Here is a 22929-nt window from a genome sequence, read left to right as displayed (position 1 = left end):
AGTAGGCTTTATTGCCAATTCTCGTCCTGCCCCCCATTACCACCCCCGCATTGAGATCCGGAATATAACAAGTAAGCAAGGAATAATATAAAATAATATTTTTAAAATATTCTTTTTAAGAAGTAGAGGAAGAAAACCAGGCTTCGGGGAAGAGAACTCACAGTGACAAGGCGCGATCTTGCCTTTAAAGTGGAAAGAGGAGGGGAGAACGCTTTCCCTACACAGCTGTCTGAAGGTTGTGTTGCTCTGTGGTGTTTAACCTTGCACGTGCCAGACAAGAACCTCCTCACTGGGCTCCGCCACAGCCCACGCTCAGCCATTTGAGAGGATGGAGGGGCTGGGATGGGGCCGTGTGTGTGTGTGTGTGTGTGTGTGTGTGTGTCTGTGTGGAAAGAGTAACGGAGCCAGCTGGTGAGAGAAGCATCTGGAAGACTGGAGCCTTCACTGAATTCGTGAACATGAGATTGAGCGTTGCTGACTTGTGTGTAAGAGACAGGGTTCAAAGCCGTTTTCTGAATGCCCCCGCTTTCCGCGATACCTACCTCTCTGCCACGTGATGGTGGAAGGGTCAATGTTGAGGCGGACGAACTTCCTCACCTCCTCCTCTGTCAGCGTGCTTGGGTCGGTCTTAGGTATGCCCAGTTTCTAGTAATAGGGGAGGAACGCCATAAGAACAGGAAAGAATGAGACGACAGAGCGGAGCAAAACTGTCCCCAGGACTAGTGAAGTCCCTGGAAACACAAAGCCCGGAGTGAACTGTGACTTTGGTGAAATCATATTAACAAATGTCTTCTGCCAGCAGAAGAGAGTGGGGATCTGTGAAGGTCCTAAAACCCATCTGAAAATGGGGGCCAGCTGGGAGCACGCAATGAACATGTGGGCCCGGAGCTGTGTGGCCTGTGGTGCCTTACTGGTGGCCCTGGGTACTGAACTCAGAGTACCCAACCCTCTGTCACCAGGAATGTTACTCCCCCAGCCTTTTCATATGCAGAGAAGTGTATGCCTGCATTTCCAAGGAATACATCCTACTTGGAAAAATCAGTTAAAAAAATTTAGGTTGGGGGTGGTGGTGCATTAATGCAATCCTAGCACTTGGGAGGCAGAAGTAGGAATATCAGGCTACACGTAAACCCCTCAAACAAACAGTCAAAACAACACAAACCTTTAAATCAATTTAATTCTGTAAAGAAAATATCCTAAAAAGTACTTAAAATATATTTAATGCCAATTAATGGTTATAACTTATACCATAAAGGTGTTCCCCACCCCCTAGTTGTCTTTTGAAAAAAAAAATGAATAGGGCAGAAGCAGTGAAGAGCATCAGGAAGCCAACGGGAAGAATTAACATAAGATGGCTCTTCCAATTTAGAGAACAAACAAACAAACAAAAACAAGTGAGAGAGATGTAATCAGAGCCGTCATATCCTTCAGGGCAGTGGTTCTCAACTCCCGTGATGCTGATCCTGTGACCCTTTACTGATTTTCCTCACATTGTGGTGACCACTCCCTGCCCCACCATAAAATTGTCTTTTGTTGCAGCTTCATAACTGTAATTTTGCTACTGCTACCAATTGTAGTGTTAAATATCAGAGATGCAGGACATCTGAGATGTGACCCCCACCCCCCAAAAGGTGTCGGGACCCACAGATCAAGAACCTCTGCTTTAGAACTTTTACAAACAGGAAAGCATCTCTCTTCAGAGAGAGAGGGGGCCACATAAAAACAGATGTGTCCTTAACGAAGGCGCTCGGAGGTCGTTAGCAACTTCACTCGTGAGGAAGCGAAGCCCTCAGGCCAAGGTATTTGCCACCAATTCCAACAACTCAGGTTCAAGGAGATACCTGACTTCTCTGTAAGCTGTCCTCTGACTTCCACATATACACACAAAACAAGTAAAACAAAACGTTAAGGATTATTTTTTAACCATATGATCTTTAAAAAAAAAAGTGAGTTATTGTTTCCTTGGCTCTTTGACGGGCTGGAGAGATGCCTCAGAGGTTAAGAGCGCTGACTGCTCTTCTGAAGGTCCTGAGTTCAAATCCCAGCAATCGCATGGTGGCTCACAACCATCCGTAATGAGATCTGACGCCCTCTTCTGGGGTATCTGAAGATAGCTACAGTGTACTTACATATAATCAATAAATAAATCTTTTAAAAAAATTACATTGCCATTCATGACAATAGCAAAGTTACAGTTATAACGTAGCAAGTGAAATAATTTTATACTTAGAGGTCACAACAGGAGGAACTGTATTAAAGGGTTGCGGCATTAGGACAGTTGAGAACCACTGACCTAGAGTTTAATCACCGAAGGTGTATATGAAAACCCAGATCAAGTTTCTAGAATGTTCTCTTCTTTTAAAAAATACACTATTAAGTCACATCTTACCTTCAGCCGAGAAAGCTGAATTTCTGAAAATTCTCGGACACCATTCACTAAGGGAACCAGTCGATTGTACAGAGCCTAAGAAAACAAAATCCCCATCCACCAAAGCTTTAGGTTCAGCCACGAACTTGCATAACTGGACATGTTCATTATATATAAATGGACAATGTTCATTACATTTATAACCAAATAGGTTCTTTTAATACTTGAGCTAATATAAACAACCTAGACTTAAATTCTGGCATTTCAATAAATCTTAGTGGAAATAATGTACATTAAAACCACTTTGTGTAAGTCTACTTGATCTGTACCTTTATGACTTACCAAATAGTTATCTGAATTCTGTTTGAAAGATAAACTAGGAGATTATAATTGAAAAAGTCTGGACCTTGATTGCAAATCATCAGGAAGTACCTCTCAGAGCTATGACCAATGCCTGAGAAGAATTAACACCCAGAAGTCTGTCACTTTCAGGGGTGAGTTGGCTCTTGGATATCATGCATGTGAAGCTAGACTCTGGGTCATGTTTGCTGTGTGTGAGTTCACTCTTACAGATGGCTGGCCTTTGACCTCCACAGCTCTTGCATAGCATGCACAAAGCTCTAGGTTCAAGTCCTGCTACTGAAACTCTCCCCAAACAAACAAATGAATGAACCCAGGCTCAATTTCCATTAGAATGGACCAATGTTTCTATGACCACAATAAAAACAAACACTTGTACCAATGATCTTTGAGACTGAAAAGATTCATCTCTTATATTGTCCTAATCAGTACACCACCGTTCTCCCACTGTTCTGTAATGACCCAACTGAGAATCTGATTAAAGTGTAGTTCTCCTCCTCTGGGACTGAGGATATGGGTAAAATTCAGCAAATTTTGAATAGAATTGTGAGAGCAGATTGGTTCTAAGAGTCTCTCATGGAGTTCTTAAGGATGCAGGGAATCCAGGATAAAACCCCGAGATGGCTATCAAGGGCCCCTCTTACCTTGTCTGTTTGAGTGCTCTCATGTAAAATTCTCGTGTCGATGGCTGCGGCCAGCAAGTTATTAGCGGCAGTGATGGCGTGGATGTCCCCCGTCAGGTGAAGGTTGAACTAGAAATCAAATGTCACATCTTTCTATTTGCATCAGATAGCCAGGGACATTTTCAGAGACTGCCCGAATTACTAAAACAGTGTGCTAATTATCTGTCTTTACCATGAGCTGAGACAAGATGGCCTACAACAGAAAATCAAAGTCGAGGCCTAGCTTCACAATAACACACAATTACTAGTTATAGAATTGACATACACCATCACTTGGAAGCTTTAAGTTTTAAAATGAACTCATTCAAGTTTTACTGATTAACATGTGTGTATAATGTGTATGTGGCAGAGGGCGTGGGATGAGCGTGTCACAGCATGCGTGTGCCAGTCAGAGGACCTCATGGACTTGGTTTTCTCCTTTCACGTTCACTTGACTTGACTGGCCTGTGCTTTTAGCCGCCAGGCCATCTTACTGGCCCCTACAAACCTTCAAGGGAAAAAGTTATTATGGGTTTTGCATCTTTAACCTCTAAATCTGAAGTCCCAGGTGCTCCAAAATCTGTACCCACACGAGGCCACAAGTGGAAAATTCCATCCTGCACTTTGTTTTATGACTGAAATAATTTATAATGTTATGCAAAACCCATGTCACCCTGTTACTCCCCTCTTAAAACCCTTCAATGGCAGAGTATGACACTTCAAGTCATACTCTTGTGGCTATCATTAGAAGGTTGGCTCCTCTGACTCAGCTTACCTAGTCTTCACGCCCTGGCCCTGCTTTCTGGTCATGTTCAAGGACATCACGTGACCTCTGAAGAGGGGAAGCTTTTTTTTTTTTGGTTATCTCAGGGCTTTCCTTATAGAGTTTCCTCAGCTAGGAATGCCTTTCGTCACACACCTTCAATCCACCTTGTGACATTTCTCCATACAACTTTTTATGAGTCTCTGCTCCCCTCGGATGGCGCTGGGTTTGTCAACCAACACCCACCATCATGTGCTACGAGCTGTGGATACAGAGATGGAGCAGACACATAGTTTATTCCAGCCTCAAGGGACAAACTGCCTGCCCCTCTGTGTGGTAGAACAGTTACGCCTCCACTGAGCCATGGAGTTGAAGGCCCACGAAAGGGAACACCGTTCACCAACACCATTGCTGTGCTCGTGTTTGCTCGATCTCTTCCCCTGGCCCGTTTTTTGTTCTTTATCCTAACCTGGCCTTCAGGCTTTGGATTCTCCTACCTCATGAAGAGGAAGGAGGGGATTTTGGAGTGAAGCAGAATCTTGGGGAGGGTAGTGAGGATGAGGATGGGCAAAGAAGTCCATGCATGGGAAACGTTTTCTAGTCAAGAAGAATCAGGGAGCTGGTTCAGCTCAAGGGTAACAACGGGCATGCTCAGCGCTCCTGAGGCCCTGCAGCCTGGCAGCATGCAAAAGAGAAACAGGACAGGCGGGCTGGAGAGATGGCTCAGCCGTTAAAGGCTAGGCTCACAACCATAAAATATAAGAGAAACAGGACAGGCACGTCCAAGGAACTGCAAAGCAGGAGCCAAGACCCGCTATGACGTCTCAGGCCATGCCTGAGAGGTGACAGGTAGCAGGAAGGACAGGATCTTGCTCAGACCAGAGCTTCAGGAGAGCTCAGGACTGATGCAAAGAGTAAGGCTGAGGGAAACAAGGCCTGGTCAGGCAGGGGAGGCAAGGGAGATGAAGGGAGTTGTCGGAGAAATAAGAATCCACGCCATCCGTTCGCATTGCCCGGTGTCTCTGAGGTGATTTGATTGTGGCCTCACTTGGTAGAACAAGTCATCCATCTCTTTCTGAACTTGGCAATCTAAAAGAGAGATGACTAAGGGGACCCAGGACAACACTGTCTTATCTAAAATGGGCTTGAGTCCACAGAAGCCTGGGGACATGGAATTGTTATGGAATTTAGAAAGGCAGAAGGATCGATACATGTGTGAGTATGCTTGTGTACACAGATACACGGACACACACACAGACACACACACAGACACACACACACACACACAATTTATACAACATTGTAACCAGGAAAATAGATGCATATGAATGGGACATGAAGTGGCTCACACACATATAGCCAGCAGTGTCAGGGTCCAGGTGGGCATCTGATGGTCTTACCTCTTCCATGGGGATGACCTGGGCATATCCACCACCTGCAGCTCCTCCTAGAGAACACAGCAAGTACAGTGAAATGAGTCCCCAAGTTCAGTGACAGGACAGACAGACAGACAGACAGAAACCTAGGGATGCTACTCACACTCAGCGAGGAGGCCTGCTAAGGCCCAAAGATTCTGTCCACCCAGAGCGGAAATGAAACAGAGCCAGGTCACTGCATCCAGTGATGCCATTTCAGACCTTCTGTTTCTTTGTTTAAAATGAAAGGTTAAGACCTGGGCTGGTGAGACGGCTCAGCGGTTAAGAGAACTGACTGCTCTTGCAAAGGTCCAGAGTTCAAATCCCAGCACCTACATGGTGGCTCACAACCATTCATAATGAGATCCAATGGCCTCTTCTGGTGTGTTCTGAAGAAAGCAACAGTGTACTTATATATAATAATAATAAATCTTTAAAAAAAGAAAGGTTAAGACCTGTGACTGCTGAAGCAGACCTCCAACCACAGCTAATAGGGAAGCTTTGAGGAACAGTATGGATCCAAGACCTACTGGGCAACAGAGTGAGTTCGAGGCTAGCGTGGGCAACTTAGCAAGAAGTCCGCTTTCAGAATTGGGAGTAAAGGGGTAGCTGAGTAGCGGGGTATTGGCCTAGTATCCATGAAATCCTACATTCGGTTCCTAGCACTGCACAAACAAAACTTGTGAAAAGAAATGAAAAACATTCCCAAAGGCAAGATACAATATAGCAAATGTCAGTGCTATAAAACACAAACGTGAAGGGGGTGGAGAGATGTCTCAGTGGTTAAGACACGTACTGCTCTTCCAGGGGACCTGAGTTCAATTCCCAGCACCTCTACCAACTGGCTCAAAACCACTTATAACTGCAGCTTCAGGAGGCTAGAATACCTCTGGCCTCTATGAAGACCTGCACATACCCACCACCAACCCCCAGCCTTCCCTTACATGTAATTAACAACAACAAAATGGCAAAAGGAAAAGGCTGGGTGTGGGGTATACACCTTTATTTCCCAACAGTTGGGAGACAGAGTTTGAGGCTAGCCTGGTCTACAAAGCAAGTCCAGGACAGCCAGGGCTTGTTACACAGAGAAATCCTGTCTTAGGGAAAAAAAAAAAATCAACCAAACCAAAACAAAAAACCTTTTATACATCAGGATATTTATATGTTCCATATAAATCAGACATGAAATAAAAACAAAACTGCCTGCTAGGCTTGGCGAAGCACTCCGGAGACAGAATCAGGAGGATCGACTACACATCTGAGGCTGTGCTGGTCTGCACAGTAAGACCATGGCCAAGCTGCCAGGTTCAATCCTCAGGAACAGAAAAACTGAACCACAACAAAACTAAAACTACTTACCTGTGAATGCCTCAGACAAAAATTATATTAGTTATTCTATTAAAGACACTTGTTTTTCACGAGCGAACATCATTTTATACTACACCCTGTTCTTTCCACGTTATCCTGAGTCTTACAATAGCCAGATGTGCCTGGTACGAGAAGCCCTTTTTATACTTACAGCTGTGGCTCCTAGACTTTAAGACTGGCTGTCGACCTTGCAGAGCTGAGAGCCACAGCTATGGATAAAACCACGGCTGCTCAACACGAAGTCTCACGTTCAGTCGCCTCCATAAGGCATGGCCCACCAGGAGGAATCAGTACTTTTAATGGGTTAGGAATTATTAATATTTGTAACAGCGATATAAATAAAATACAGTTAAAGAGCACAAACTGCCAAGAACACGCAGTAATTGCCGCGGTACGGGCCGGGAGTGACTTAATGATAAATCAGCAGAGTGAAAGTAATGGAGGGGAAGTGCCAGACATCAGTTCAGCTAAGCCAGGGAGGAATTTCTTCACGGCCCCGTACACAGCCAGTTGCTTCTCCAGAGCTCCTTGGCCTCACAGAACAACTCCCACAGGCTGCAACTTGGGGCCTGACCTGAAGAGCTCATATTGTACAGGAAGAGGCCTTTCCAGGAGGCTGGATGATAAGATGCTGATAAGACGGGCAGTGTTTTAAAATCGCTTGGCGAAGGAGGTGGGGATGACAGGAGACACTGCTGGAGGCAGGAGGCAAGGGACCGGCTTCCCGGGTGGGTAGGTGGGGGCCCCACAGAAGATGCCTCCACCTTGCAGCAACCTCCGCATGGCTTTATACACTAGGAGGCTCTCCGTGGGGTGTCTGCTATGGCTGTGGGGTGTCTGCTTTGTGTTCAAGGGGTGTCGAGGAATGAAGAGCCAACTCTTTTGCAAAGCATTCAACTCCATCTCTATACATTTATATTGAGTTTAAAGTTTTATTCTCCCCCACCCCCCCACCCCCAATTTTTCTCTGAGAACTAGCTTAGTTGTGAAGGAAAGTACCTTTCACTCCAAAGGTGGGTCCCTGGGAAGGCTGCCTCAGACAGGCGAAGGAGTTGACTTTCAGGTGAGCCGTCAGCGCCTGTACTAGTCCGATGGTGACTGTACTCTTCCCTTCTCCGAGTGGGGTGGGTGTGATCCTAATTTGGGGGCGGGAGGGAGGGAGAGGGCTGAATTTGTCTTTCCAAGACAATATTAGTAAAATCAAACTGAGATTTCAAATCCAAATTCGAGTTTATAGGCAGTGATCAATGTTCTCCCAACGTACTAGATACCGTGGTTTCTTGGATTGTTCCCAGGGATGGCACACAGGTCACGTTCAAGCTAATGTCCCAGGTACAAAGATGAAAGACAACCCGAGCCAAAGGAAAGATACTAGGTAACAGGGTTGCTGAGGTTCACTTTAGGGAGTGACACAAAGCTAGCCATTAAAAAAAATTGGAACCAGGACCGGAAAGATGGCTCAGTGGTTAAGGACCACTGGCTGCTCTACTAGAGGTCCTGAGTTCAAATCCCAGACACCACATAGTGGCTTGAAACCATCTGTAATGGGATGTGAAGCCCTCTTCTGGTATGTCTGAAGATTAATACAGTGTACTCATAAAATAAATCTTTAAAAAAAAAAAGTTGGAATCACCAGCTTGATGTGATGTCTTTTGGGGGTTACTTTGGCTTTTGCTTTCCAAAGCTGGAGTGGGTAAAGGGCCTTGCTCAAAGGTTACTATGCGAGTGGGACAGGGACAGATTCTCCAATTAGAAGGAATCCTAAAGTCCCCATTGGCCCAATAGCTTCTGCCCAGGCCAGGTCCCCACCATATCCAACAGGTAGACATAGCATATTGACATTAACAGTTGACATTTCTAGGCACAGATTTTATAGTTAAATCTCTTGTTCCAAAGGAGACACTGACTCCCTGCAACTGCCTCCACCCCAAGGGGCTCACAATCAGAGGCCTGTGAGCTGCATGCATCTCGGAATAGCCACACGCTCGGCACACAATCGTGAACTTATTCACAACACTGAGTTTTATTGTTGTCGCTTAACTAAATTATGTGCTTTGCTAAATTTTGTAGAGGACAGCAGTGTGTCTCAATGTCAAAAGTCTGGACATTCCTGATCATTTCTTTCTTATACAACAGACCTTCCAACTCTAGATTAGTTAAGTCCAGAGTCCCACCACATGCCCAAATGGAGACCCCTGCCTGGAGGAGCTGGTTTTCCAGGATGTCACACAAAGACATATCTCTGCCTAGTCATAATATTGCTGCTTCTCAATAAGGGATATACCATTCCCAAGTAAGGTGCACAGCACCATTCTACAGCACACTAAAATTCTTTAAATTTCTCCTCGGTGCCTACAACCTCATCTTTTATGAGTTAAATGGCGTGAGCCAGGCTGTCTAGGAAACCCAGCCATAGCAAATCTAACGAGTTTTCCAACCTACAAAATCTGGTGCTGTTATCAAAGGAGGAAGGCGTGCCTTCAGATGGCTCAGAACACCCCTGTGACACGATCAGTCAGTCACTCCTACAGTAAATATTTATTCAGTACTCTCTACAGTCAGGGACTGGGCCAGACCTTGGAACACAAAGACAGTCATGTCAGACTCTATGTCTCCCTCCCAGGACTTCTAGCTGATGGAAGATAGAGATAACCCAGTGATTATAGCAACTGTGATAAACACTAAGTTGGGGAAACGGGGTAGGAACCATATTAAGAGCATGCTGGATAAGGTTTCACTCTCTTTGGAACATCAAGGGACGATTCCTTCAGACCTGACATCTAAGCTGGGACATGACTGACAGATAAATATTACCTAGATGAAAAGCAGAGCGAGCTGCAGACAAGGCACTGCTCTCTGTGCCTCAGTGGGTTTTCCCTACAGATGGAAACTGTGGCTACAGTCAACAGTTCACAGGACCGAAGGGGCAAGATCCTCCCAGGAGAGTATGCTCAGAAACATCAAAGGTAAAGACAGAGCCATTGGGTGAGTTTTCCTTTAGGGAACAGGCAGAAGAGACGAAAAGAAGTCAGAGACAGAAACATGGAGAAGGACAGTGGGGCATGATAGCTCAGAAGGAGGCCAAGAAAGACAGAATACATTTAGAGGTGAGGAGCCACCCAGGACAGAAGCAGGGGAAGGACGGAGAAGACCTGATGACCTTAGCTAACCACTACAAAGCAGAGATTTCTAATGAACCAATTACATGCTACTTGATGAACAAAGCAGGAAATGCCCAGGTCACAGGAAGAGGGCTCATCGAGCCCCTCTCCTACTGTCTAGATAGCACAGCACTGAGTGGCGTCAGAGTGGACACTGTTACACAAGGCTCCGAGTCAACTTCATACTTTTGTAGATGCAACACAGTAAAAGTGTTGAGGAGCCCGCAGAACCTAAAAGCTTGCAAAGATACTGCATGCAACTAAAGATGCTGCAAGGGGTCAGAGCTTTATGTCGCATGGGGGATTCCATTTTCTCTCCCAAGGGTGTGCTGGCGGAGCTGAAGGAGACTCGCCCAGTGATGACCTCAAACTTTAGCCAGCCATCCAATTCTTAATTGGAAACACAGGACTGCTCAGCTTGCTGCCAATGAACACAATGCAGGGGAATCGCAAAGTAGGAAGTATTTATTGGAAGCAATAAAAGGAGAGCTATAATACAATTTTATTTCGCCCCCATCTCTGTATTTGATATCAAAATTTGGTTTAATTCTTTCCCCATATCCTCCGCGCAGAGCTCAAAGCATCAAGTTTGTCTCAAAAGGAGTAACTGCAAGAGAAGTTTTCCTTTCTGCCTCTGCAAAACTTCTTTTCATAAGGAAATGAAACTGTGAGTTTTTCATAATGGCTTCAAGTTCCTGTGGCCAGACAGAATCTACAACATTTATCATGCGATTTTTATGACCTTCCAGATGACATTATAATAAGAATTCTGACATGTCCTTGGTGTGTGTGTGTGTGTGTGAGTGTGTGTGTGTGTGTGTGTGTGATGGCCACACTTCCTACATGGCTGTCCCCTGTCCAAAAAGCATCTGACAGGACCACGAAGCCTTTTCTTAGGTTAAGGATTGTTCCCTGTGAACGACAGGAGGGATTTATGGAGATGCTGTGTGGCAACTGGAAAGAAGTTTATTCAAAAGTCAAAGGGATTTCTTATGCAGAGAGAGGAGGGAAAGATTTGAAGCGCGTTTAAAGTCTTGAATTTTGTTAAACAGTATCCAACAGGGCACCACCAGCCATGCGCAGCCTGACCATGAACTCTGAAGTTACACGCGCAAACAGCTATAAATATATATCACTCATCCCAGGCATCTTTATGATCTAGAAGGTTTTTAAAAGCCTTTACTATCTGACAATAAATGTGACAGCCCATTTGATTGCGTTTCCCATTCCAGCTGACCGAGGGGAAGAGTTCAAAGGCTCCGTTGGTACTGGTTCCGCCCAATGACCTGTGTCCTTCTGCCATTAGTACAACTTATGCCCTGACCGATGTTCATAAGGCTCCTTAGGGGAGAAAGAGAACCTCTTACAAAGTCAGTACAGTTATTTCTAAATTGCAACACACGGGTTGAAGCACCAAAGAGATTTAAATCAGGTATTTGGCACTCTAAAAAGAAAACAAAACTCTGGCAACGCGTCTTTATTTTCCTCCAGTGAGAGCAGTCTGGACTTTTAAAAACGACTCTGTCCTATGAATTCACGGAAATTCTAGAATCTTCTACAGGGCCCAAGACACACTCAAAAGGCCGGCAGCTGTAACCCATGTCAAGTCCTTACACAAAATTCCTTTTCTCTAATGTAACTGGGAAAACACGTAAAACTCAAGAGCCCCCAAGAATCTAAGAATCTTCGGGCATATTTCCCAGGGCGATTCCCAATACTTTTAATTTTGTCAGGCAAAGCAAATACAGCCACGTGCAGGTGTAAACAGCGTGTGATGTGTATCTGATGAGAGACAGATGATTTCCAGAGAAGACGAAACCCTACAGTCTGAAGAATGGTTTAAAAATAGGGTGTGTGTGTTAATCTGTTCTGCATTTGAGTTATTAACAATTAAAAAGATAAAACCTTCACTCCTCCATAATTGCATCTCAGTGTTGCTGTTTCTAACCCACATTTACACCAGATTAAAATGTATAGTACACAATGTATGGCAATTTAGGTTTCTTGAAAAATTCCCTGCGTATCTGAATTTTCTAAAGCGTGGGGGGAATATTTACATTATAGAGTTCAGAGAAAAAGATAGGACACAAACAATATTTATAGCTTGATCTTTAAGTGTAAACAGGATGGGTATAAAGGTAAAATATTGGGAGGAAATAGAAGAAAAAGCACTTCTAAGTAATGAGATAAGTGATTTCCTTCTGACTTTTCTTTATTCTACATTTTATGCAATAAGTCAATATTATTTTCAGAGTAAAAAGAGACTTTCAAAAAGGAGGAAATAATTCTCCTGTAAACTGAGGGGTCATTTATATTTTTTTAAAAAACTGCAATAGTGCATGTAATAATTGATAATATCACTTTCTTCTGGCTTTTCATTTGACTAAAAATAAAAATAGGGGGGTGACCTTTATGTCAAATTTAGTTTCTATTTTAGATTATAACTGTGTCTAATGTTAGCTGCCAAAACTATCTAACACATTGACAAACACATCGCGTATCGTATTTGAAGAATTAATTCACGGAGACAGGATCCCACTATGCAGCCACGGCTGGCCTTAAACTTGCGCTGGCCTTAAACTTGCGCTCTCTCTGGATCTCTCTCCCAAAAGCTAGGATAAAAGGCTTAATCCACACCTGGCTCCTAAATTTGTTTATTCGTACAGAATATGGTGTGGTGTTGGCTCTCTAGAAGCCGTAGATTTCTGTCATGGATGCTCTGTGCTCAACACTATCACTTCCGGGGTTGTTTTTTGCTTTGAGTAGAGTAGTATGGTTTTGGAGGGGAAGGAAGATTCATTCACTTACAGCTTCTAACAAGTTCTGTGAAATGAGAGGGTTTAAGACATAGTTTCCGAAAAAGAACAAACTGCGCTTTGGCAGCTTAATCTGTTGTATTTACAGTAGTAAAATACTGTAGGCTAGTTTCAGCTAGGCCACACAAAACCATGCCAAAGGGGGTAGTGTGGAGCCTTGGTTACTGAGTACGGACTGAAGTGAGTGTGTGCTCAACCATGCTGGCCATGTGTGTTTGTGTGTGTGTATGTGTGTGTGTGTGTGTGTATAGCCCTGGCTGCCCTGGAACTCACTCAAGGATCTGCCTACCTCTGCTTTCCCAGTATTGAACTAAAGGTATATGCTACCGAGCATGGCTTAACACAGGGCATCTTAATACTATTTTGGTTGTGAATTCTTTCCACCAGGACAATTTTTGTGCAATCCTACGTATACAAAATGGGCATGCAATTCGAAATTTAACAATAAATTATAAATTTAAAACTCAATTCTTTAGAATATATAATTTTACGATTTATTAAAAAGAAAAGTGATATGCAAATTTTTACATGAGAATTGTCGATGAATATTTAATGCTACAGAATACGAAGCATCTTTAACATTTTCCAGAGTTGAAAGACACTTTGATCAGCAATCAAGTGCTACTTTGTATAAATATGTCATACAAAAGATCTGGCAGAAGGGTATTTAGGGCCACTGTAGAAACTCATGGAAATTGTGTTCTAATCCCAAAAATCTAATGACTGTTTTTAAATGTAACTCAAGTTCACAGCTCAAATAGCAACTTTAAAAATCAAATACTCAAATAGAATGTGACGTAAAGATATACTGACTTGATACTTATATGCTAAAATGATTGGAAGAAAATATTAAATATCGAAAGTCTTCTTTCCCCAGTGATTAAGCCAGCGCATTTCTATCAGAACATTAAACTCTGTATACACAGCTAAAAGCGTGAGTGTGAGCTCATGTGCTCCAGGAATTTTAATTGGTCTTGTGTGGCGTGATGTGCCCAGCACAGATGTCATACATTCGAGACGCATGATGGAGCAAGGGTCGGCACTGCCAAAGACATGTCAGGTATATTACGTGCCTTATGCTGAATTAATTTCTGATGGCTATGCATTAAAAAATCTTTTACTATTGTCCTCTTTTTTTAAATCACATTTGGGGACATGACTCCAGACTTAAGCTGGATCTAGCATATGGCCAGGGGCCAGGCCTTAATGTTTTAACTCCCACGTTGGGAACTTGATAACGATATCATCATAGCTTTTGATAAAGACATGTCAACTCTGTTCTTAGCTCAAGGCAGGGCCATGTCTAGATCTGGGCTTTATTTCTAAACTAGACAAGCCCCAGATGGAGTGTATCACCGACACTTCATGAGAAAAAAATGCTTCATGAATCTTCCTTTATTATCAGATGACACATTTCTCCTGAGATCCTTGGATCTTATCCTAAAGGTTCCGGAGATTCAACCCCAGGCCTCACACATGCTAGGCTAGGGCTCTATAGCTGTGGGACAACTCCTGTCCCCAATCTTCTGAACTGAACCACAGTGAGAAAACTCAGTGAAACCCACCAAGACCACCCAAACTCCAGAGAAGGGAGGCAAATCCATGCATTAGACAGATATATTTAAAAAGGGGTGTGTGCATTCTTTAGGGAGCCCATCTACATCAGTGGTCATTTTTAAGCATATAAATATTGTGTTAGAATGTTCCTTTTTTTATTTTTTATTTGGATTTGGTTTTGGACAGTGTTTCTCTGTGTAGCCTTGGCTGTCCAACTCACTCTGTAGACCAGGCTGGCCTCAAACTCAGAAATCCACCTGTCTTTGCCTCCCAGAGTGCTGGGATTACAGGCGAGTGCCACCACCACCCGGCTGCCCGGCTAGAACGTTCCATTTTTTTTAAAAGGTTTGTTCGTTCGTTCATTTGGTTCTTTAATGCACGTTAGTACACGGTAGCTGTCTTCGGATGCACCAGAAGAGGGCATCAGAACCCATTACAGATGGTTCCTAGGAATTGAACTCAGGACCTCTGGAAGAGCAGCCAGTGTTCTTAACTGGCTGGAGCCATCTCTCCAGCCCAGAGCGTTTGGTTTTTAAGATTGCTATTTGAGTTGCTATCTTGAGTTTCATTTAAAAACAATCATTAGATTTTTTGGGAAGGGGGTTTAGAACAGAATTTCTATCAATTTTTGCCAATGGCTCTAAATATGCTTCTGCATATTTTTTTTGGCATGGCAATTATGCAAAGCAGCATTTGATCATCGATGATCGTATATGCTGCAGGTACACATCACCCTTCTCGGCTCTAAGATGCTCTTAAATATCTCAGTGTCCAATAATGTTGCTCGTTGCAAGCCTGTATCAAGCATACTTGCCTAAAAGCAATCATAAGTAGAAGATGCTCCAAACTCAGATGCAGGAGTAAGGATGACCAATGTCCTTCCTGCCACTCCTCTCAGTGGGAGGGCCTGAGGGTAGGACTGACATCTCTCTGCCCAGATGTCAGAGTATGAGGGTTGGGCTCTCAGGTTAGAAAGGAACCTGGGAAGCCAACCCTCATATTCTTACATAGGAACCTGGGGCTGGGTGGTGGTGGTGCACGCCTTTAATCCCAGCACTTGGGAGGCAGAGAGAGGCAGGTGGATTTCTGAGTTTGAGGCCAGCCTGGTCTACAGAGTGAGTTCCAGGACAGCCACAGACAATGAGGGGCTACAGCAAATTATTTAGAAAAATAAAAGGAAAATCTGTATGGAACAAGTACAGATTTCTTTGTCCTCGTTCCCAAAACAAGAGAATATAATAAATATTTGCATAGCCCTTACACTGTATTAACTACTGGAAGCAATCAAGCGATGGCTTGATGTTTATAAAAGATTATACGTAAATCATACACAAACACTACAACATTTTAGGGGAGGGACGTGAATTTCGTATTTCCATGTTTCTAGCCACCTGCAACCAAAAGTTGACTACAACTTCTTTCTACTCTGGAGAATCCAGAAGATTCTGGAGAATCTTTCTAAGGGGGTAAAGGCACAGATATGAATGTCCAGGGTATTTATTTATTTATTTATTTATTTATTTATTTATTTCTATTTATTTTAGCAGTTCACAATGACCCCAAGCTTGGAAACAGTGGGAATGTGTATCAGGAGAACAATCAATGGTGCAGCCTCCCCTGTCACATTGTCAAGCCATTTTCCTGTCCCAATATACCAGAAGAGTGGTTAGTAACCTTCCTAAAGCTGCAGCCCTTTAATACAGTTCCTCATGCTGTGGTGAGAGCCCCCCCCAACCAAAAAATTATTTTTGTTACTACTTCATATCCATAATTTTGCTAATGTAAATATCTGTGTTTTCTAACGGTCTTTGGTGACCCCATGAAGGGGTTGTTTGACTCCCAACGGGGCCCCTACTTATAGGTCGAGAACCAGTGTACTAGAAGAATTAGAGACATTCTATACTAGTAATTGTGAGCCGTCATTAATACGTGCTCGCCATTGGGAATAATGGAGCTAGAGGCAATGGAAAGATGTGTCACACGCATTTGGGAAACTCAGATGTAAACACTGGGATGCTTGTCACAGGGCCATGAGAAGAGTAATGTGTATGAGCTCATTGTTAGACGCGTGCCACGGAACACAGATGGTATGACCTCATTTAAGGAAGGGCCTATCAGCGTGAACACTAGCCTGACCCGAGGACCGGTTCCCTCTGAGATATTTCATTCTCTTGTTTATTTTCAGTTATATTTCAGTAGTTTTTTTTAAAAATTCTTACAGTGAGACTACATTACTTTTATAACTGTCATAGTTTGCTCTTTATTGCTATGATAAAACCCCATGACCTTAAGTTCGAGGCCAGCCTGGAGTACAGAGTGAGTTCCAGGACAGCCAGGACTACACAGAAACCCTGTCTTGAAAAACCACAAAAACAAAACAAAACAAAAAAACTAACAACAACAACAACAACAAAAACCCAAAAAACAAAAAACAACAACAAAAAACCTACCCACTACCTAAAGCAATTTGGGGAGGAAAGGGTTACTTCTTCTCTAGCTCCCAGGTTCACCCCATCACTGAGGAAGCAAGGCAGGACCTCAAGACAGGAAGTGAACCAAAGACCGTGGAGAAACGTTGCTTACTGGCTTTCTCAGCTGGCTTGTTACACAGTCTAGGACTACGTGGCTCAGAGTTGGTACCATGTACAGTAGGCTAGACCCTTCCACATCAATTATTCATCCAGAAAATGCCCCACAGGCTTGCCTACAGGCCAATGTGACGGGGACATTTTCTCATTTTGAAGATTCCTTTTTCCCAGATGACCCTAGCTTGTCTCAAGTTGATAAAAAAAAGAGCAAAAAAAAAAAAAAAACCAAAAAAAAAAACCAAAAAAAAAAAAAAAAAAACCATACAAAAAAACCCAAAACAAACAAACAAACAAACAAATGAACCTCCCCCACAAAACCCTCAAACCAAACAAAATCAACCTACCAACAACAACAGCAGCAGCAGCAGCAGGAACACCCCCAAAACAAACAAACCAACTAACCAACTCAACCAGGACAACAACCAACAACATGAAAGCAGAAAGCAATCTCATGGATAACTAAGTCAATCTAAGTTAAATAGGAGTCAAGTCCGCAGCTAAGAAATGTCTCTGCCTGAGAAATGGATTTTCTGCTTCAAGCCTCACCATATCTATCTATCTATCTATCTATCTATCTATCTATCTATCTATCTATCTATCTATCTGTCTGTCTGTCTGTCTGTCCGTCCGTCCATCCATCCATCTATCTACCTATCTATCCATCCATCCATCTGTCCATCCATCCATCTATCCATCTATCTATCTATCTATCTATCTATCTAATATCTATCTATCTATCTATCTATCTAAATATCTATCTATCCATCCATCTATCTGTCCATCCATTCATCTATCATCTATCTATCTATCTATCTATCTATCTATCTATCTATCTATCTATTTATCTATCTATCTAACTAAATATCTATCCATCTATTTATCTATCTATCTATCTATCTATCTATCTAAATATCTATCTAACTAAATATCTATCTATCTATCTATTATCCATGCATCTACCTACCTACCCATACATACATACATCCATACATACATATATCCATCCATTCATCCACTCATTCAGATATCCATCCATCCATCAACCTGCCTAACTATCCATCCATCTATCTACCTACCTGCCTACCCAGCCACCACTCATCTATCCATCCACCCACCCACCCATCTATCCATCCACCCTTCTACCTACCTATCCATCCATCAATCTACCTACCTACCACCCTCCAGTCCAACCTTCCATCCATCCATCCATCCATCCACCCACCTACTTATACACCTATTTATCTACATACCCATCATTTGCAACAGTCAATCTGCACAAAATTGCAACACTGCACAAGAATATATACGTCTTGATGTAACTTAATGTCAGAGTAGTTCAAATCTCTTGACTGAATAAGTTCAGCTAGCAAATATGTTCTTTAGTTTTTAAAGGAAACAACAACAAAAACCTCCCCTTCCATAAAAAGTATCAATTTGTTTTTCATGTAACAGTCAATACAATTGAAAATGGCCCAATCTTAGCTTAAAATGTAATGAGGTTTTGTCCACATAGGACAGTGAGCTGCTAGGGACATTAACAAAGGAATGTGCATTTCACGAAATATCTTAAGTTGAAAATAGAATATGAAATGACACGTTCCTCGGGCCCTTACTCAGTTCAGAGTAATGGGCTTCTAATTGTCATTTTAATCACGGAAAACTGAATTCAAATGTCTAGGACAGCTGGGACTGGTCACACTTGTCTGTAATCCTAGCACTTAAGAGACACAGGTGAGGAGATGAAGAACTGAAGGGCATCCTGGGCTATATAACATGACTTGGTGGGAGGAGAAAGAACCCTGGGGAGCAATCATGGATATAGGACGATGACAAAGCACCGGGGACTGGGAGTGCATCTATCTCGGTGGTACAGCACTGGCTTAGCATACATGAAGTCCTGAGATTACCCTCCAGCACCAAAGAAGCCATCCCATTCCCGCTATGATTGGTGACGTAGCTCAGTGGTAGAGACCTTGCCTGTTGGGTACCAGAGCCTGGGTGTGAGTCCCAGCATCACAAGTTAAAAAATCAATTTAAAAGTAAAACGGCAACATTAGCCACTTGTTACTCCATGTACAGAATATAGAGATTAATTCACTCAGCCCTGGGCGTGAGGAGCCTTACCTCATGGCAAATGGAGGCTTGTCAATTGAGGCGAAAAGGAGCAGGGTCAAAACTGAGAACACAATGTACTTAAGGGGTATGTGGACAGAGATAAATATGGAAGACAGTTCTAGAAACACGTCTCCTCAGTAGAGTCAGTGTGGAGTCTTACCCAGCAACCAAGACGTATTTTCCATCTGTTTGATCCTTTAACCTCTCGAGCAGGGACAACCGGACTTTGGCTTTGCTCTTGCCGTAGATTTCAATTTCATCTGCAAGCAATCCTATCTCCTTGGCAAGGACGTCCACAGCTTTTGGAGTCTGTCCTCGTGAAATCTCAATATCACTGGAGGGAGGGAGAGAGAAGTGTGACGGAGGCGGTCGCCTCAGCTTAGGTGGTCGACGCTCCAGGGAAAAGCATCCGCACACGCCGCCAACCATTAAATCAACCCAATTGCTTTGTGGTCCCTTTTCCCAGGCAGAATTAAACACAACTGCTAACAATTAAGATGCATGAGAAAGTGACTTTTCCCTCCCTTTCTTTGTGAGATATGATTACAAAAACAATTACCAAGACTCTAGAACTGTGTCAGGCACAAAGCTAACACCCGTGTCACAGGCAGAGGCCAATTGTGTTCTTCACACTATGGCTATGGTAAACCCATTATCGGGCACACGGTTCCGTGAGGCAGAGGAGGACAGAACAGCTACCACAGGATGCTTTCTCACCGGGCTAGCCCAAGTGTCTCTTGGCTATTCAGAAACAGGGAAATGCTATTTTGTTTCATCTCCATCCATACTTTCTCTTTTTCCCATTTCCAGTCCAAAAACAACAGTTCAGAATATTTTATTAATTGTGGAATGTGAAAGGATGTAGCACTCAAAACTCATCCCAGACTGAAGAAAGTCAGGCCCTTCCTTTGGAGGATGGCTGGGCATCAGACTTGACTGAGGTGAGCACACAGCTGTGGTTATCACAGCGTGTACCGTGACCACCCAGAGAACACTGCTATGCCCAGTATGCCCAGATAGCTCTCCGATTTGGGGCCAGCCTGTTCTCTTAGCCCATTGAACATCTGCCTGAGAGGGAGGGCAGAAGACACACTTCTTCCTAGAGCCTTGAGCTTTGCATGAGAGAGGACAATGACTTTGAGACACAACAGTCTTTGAGGACGGCAGGAGACCCCCTCCCCTCCACACACACACACTAAAGGCAACTCTTCAGTTGCAACTGTTTTCGGTTGCTACAGCTGACAACCTGCTCAATACAACTCTATAATTCTCTTCAGACCAGAGGGCCAGGGCAGTTTGACCTTGATAGTGTTAAACATGCTACAATCCATCTGGCTCCAGCGGATACCAGGGAAGCTGGAGGAGAATGTGATGCTTCAGGCCAGTGTAGGCTAAACTCTGAGCTTCCTGTAAGGCAACTCCCTCCCCAAGTCACTATCAGAGATCTTTCTATTTCTCTTCTCCCCTACCCTTAGCTTCTAGAATCTTGTTTTATCTCATCTTCCTAGCTATAGTGTCTTAGTTAGGGTTTCTATAGCTGTAGCAAAAAATCTCATGACCAAAAAGCAAGTTGGGGAGGAAAGGGTTTACTCTTCCAGCTCATAATCCATCATTGAGTGAAGTCAGGGCACGAACTCAAGCAGGGCAGGAACCTGGAGGCAGGAGCTGATGCAGAGGCCATGGGCGGGTGCTGCTTACTGGCTTGCTTCCGATAGCTTGCTCAGCCTGCGTCCTTACAGCACCCAGGACCACCAGCCCAGGGATGGTGCCACCCACCATGGGCTGGGCCCTCTCCCATTGATCACTAATTGAGAAAATGCCTTACAGCTGGATCTCATGGAGGCATTTCCTCAACTGAGGCACCTTCCCCTCTGATGACTCTAACTTGTTTCAAGTTGACACACAAAACTAGCCAGCACACTATAGTTTTTCTCCTATTTCTCTCCCTTTATCATTCCTGAAGCTGAGCAGCTTAATCTTGGAGATTTTCCCCTGTTTCTCTCTTTATTAGCTTATCCACAGACTTGTATCTATTTTGATTTTTGTTTAGGCAAGATGGGAACCTGGTTGGCCCTAAAACTCAGTCCTCCTGCCTTATTGTCTCAGAGGACCGAGTTAGCCAGAACAAGGCTGACTCCAAGACAGGCTTCAAACTGGAAGTTCGGGAGACTAGGCCTAAGTTTCTGTTTCCCAGAAATGAGAACCTGGATGCAGGAACCCATGGTCAGTCAACCATAGCCTCGGGCAGTCAATCCAAGGACACCTTGTCACCTGGCCTGAATAGGTAGCTGGAATGAGCAAGCACCCCCTGGGAAGTCTCCAGGGCCTAACCAGTTGTAGAATCAGTTCTACCCCTAGGGACAGAGCTAACCAACCAAGGTAAAGGGGCACACACCCCTCCCTGGAATTCCCCTGACTGACAATAAAAGCTGGGCCTGCCAGTCTCCCAGGTAACTTCATTCCCAAGTGGGGAGACCCCCCAAACCCCCCACCCTCCATCCCGCCAACCCCACCCCCCACCTTTCCAGCATGCAGGAGATTCAGCTGAGTAAGTCTGGCTATTTGATTCAGCTACTTGAGTAGCTGGGGTCTTCCTTAAGTGATTCTTGGACCCTAACAGGTCTATAAGCTGGCATTACAGGCTCCGTTTGGCTTTTTAGTGATTTTTAAACAATATAGTCTGCCTTCCTTTCCCCTGTGGCTCTAGAAATAACATTTGGCTAAATAAAGTACCCTTCCCTAAATAGAAGGTTTTGGTACACAATCTGATGAAATCAATCAATCAATCTAGTATCTAAGTATGTATGTATGTATGTATGTATGTATGTATGCATGCATGTATGTATGTATCTAGTATGTATATATGTATGCATGTATGCATATATGTATGTATCTAGTATGTATATATGTATGTATGTATGTATCTATCATCTATCTTCCTATGTATCTGTTTATCATTATCATCTTCATTACTATCTCTCTGCAAGTACACTGTATTGGTATGCCTGTAAAAGACAATAAAAAGAAGAAGATATTTTACGAAACTGACTGTACTGATAGGGATGAGATTAAAGAGTAGCATTTCTCCTCAGATTTTGTGTTAATGCCTCAAGCAAGAAAGTCTGTGACACAGTCTATTGTGAAAGTAAAAACAATCTCGTGGGTGTGCTTACACAGTAGTCAGCTGACTGAATAAGGAGAAAGTGGTTTCTGAAAAGGAACTGGTAGCTGGGCCCAGCCACACATGCCTGGGACTCTAGGGCTTGGGAGGCAGAGGTAGGAGAGTTACTGTGAGGTTGAGACCAGTCTTCATATGTAGATCGGAAGATTAGCCTGGCCTATACAGGAAGACTTGTCTCTCCTACTATCTCAATCCCCAAAGAGTTAGTAACTGAGTGAGACCCAGTTACTGCAGGTTCCTATTCAATACTCAGTATACCCCATCTTTGCTGCACGGGGTGCCTCTGGGGCTCTGATATTGTCCACCCAGGTTTATAAGGTTGTGTGGCCGACTTGCTGGGATGAAGCAGGCAGCAGTGACCCTGGTTCACGTATGGTGTCACGCTGATCATTCTAAATCACACACTAAGGTTACATCTGTATTTCCAAATTACGCAGAGAGAATCTGTAACTCAGATTCCTTAAGATGCTGGTGAAAACAACCATCCTGATCACCGCAGTGTCTTTTGGGGCAACCCGGAAGAAAGCCGAATACAGCTTTCGTGTGAGTGTCCTTGGCATGTCTAGTCATTTTCC

At 43.6% G+C, this 22929-nt stretch overlaps 1 protein-coding gene across 1 annotated transcript in view; it reads right to left on the bottom strand.

Annotated features, from left to right (window-relative positions):
- The window catches only part of Mthfd1l (methylenetetrahydrofolate dehydrogenase (NADP+ dependent) 1 like), a 178738-nt gene that overhangs the window by 117929 nt on the left and 37880 nt on the right, over positions 1-22929 (bottom strand). The window contains exons 11-16 of the mRNA XM_052169342.1: positions 19334-19507; positions 7936-8072; positions 5554-5600; positions 3373-3480; positions 2390-2464; positions 543-645 (exon numbers count right to left, since the gene is read on the bottom strand). Of these exons, the coding sequence (XP_052025302.1) occupies positions 543-645; positions 2390-2464; positions 3373-3480; positions 5554-5600; positions 7936-8072; positions 19334-19507 (644 nt within the window). The remainder of the gene's footprint in view (positions 1-542; positions 646-2389; positions 2465-3372; positions 3481-5553; positions 5601-7935; positions 8073-19333; positions 19508-22929) is intronic.

This window comes from Apodemus sylvaticus, chromosome 23 (genome assembly GCF_947179515.1).
Source record: "Apodemus sylvaticus chromosome 23, mApoSyl1.1, whole genome shotgun sequence".
NCBI classification, from domain to species: domain Eukaryota; kingdom Metazoa; phylum Chordata; class Mammalia; order Rodentia; family Muridae; genus Apodemus; species Apodemus sylvaticus.
This window is presented reverse-complemented; position numbering and strand designations above follow the sequence as displayed.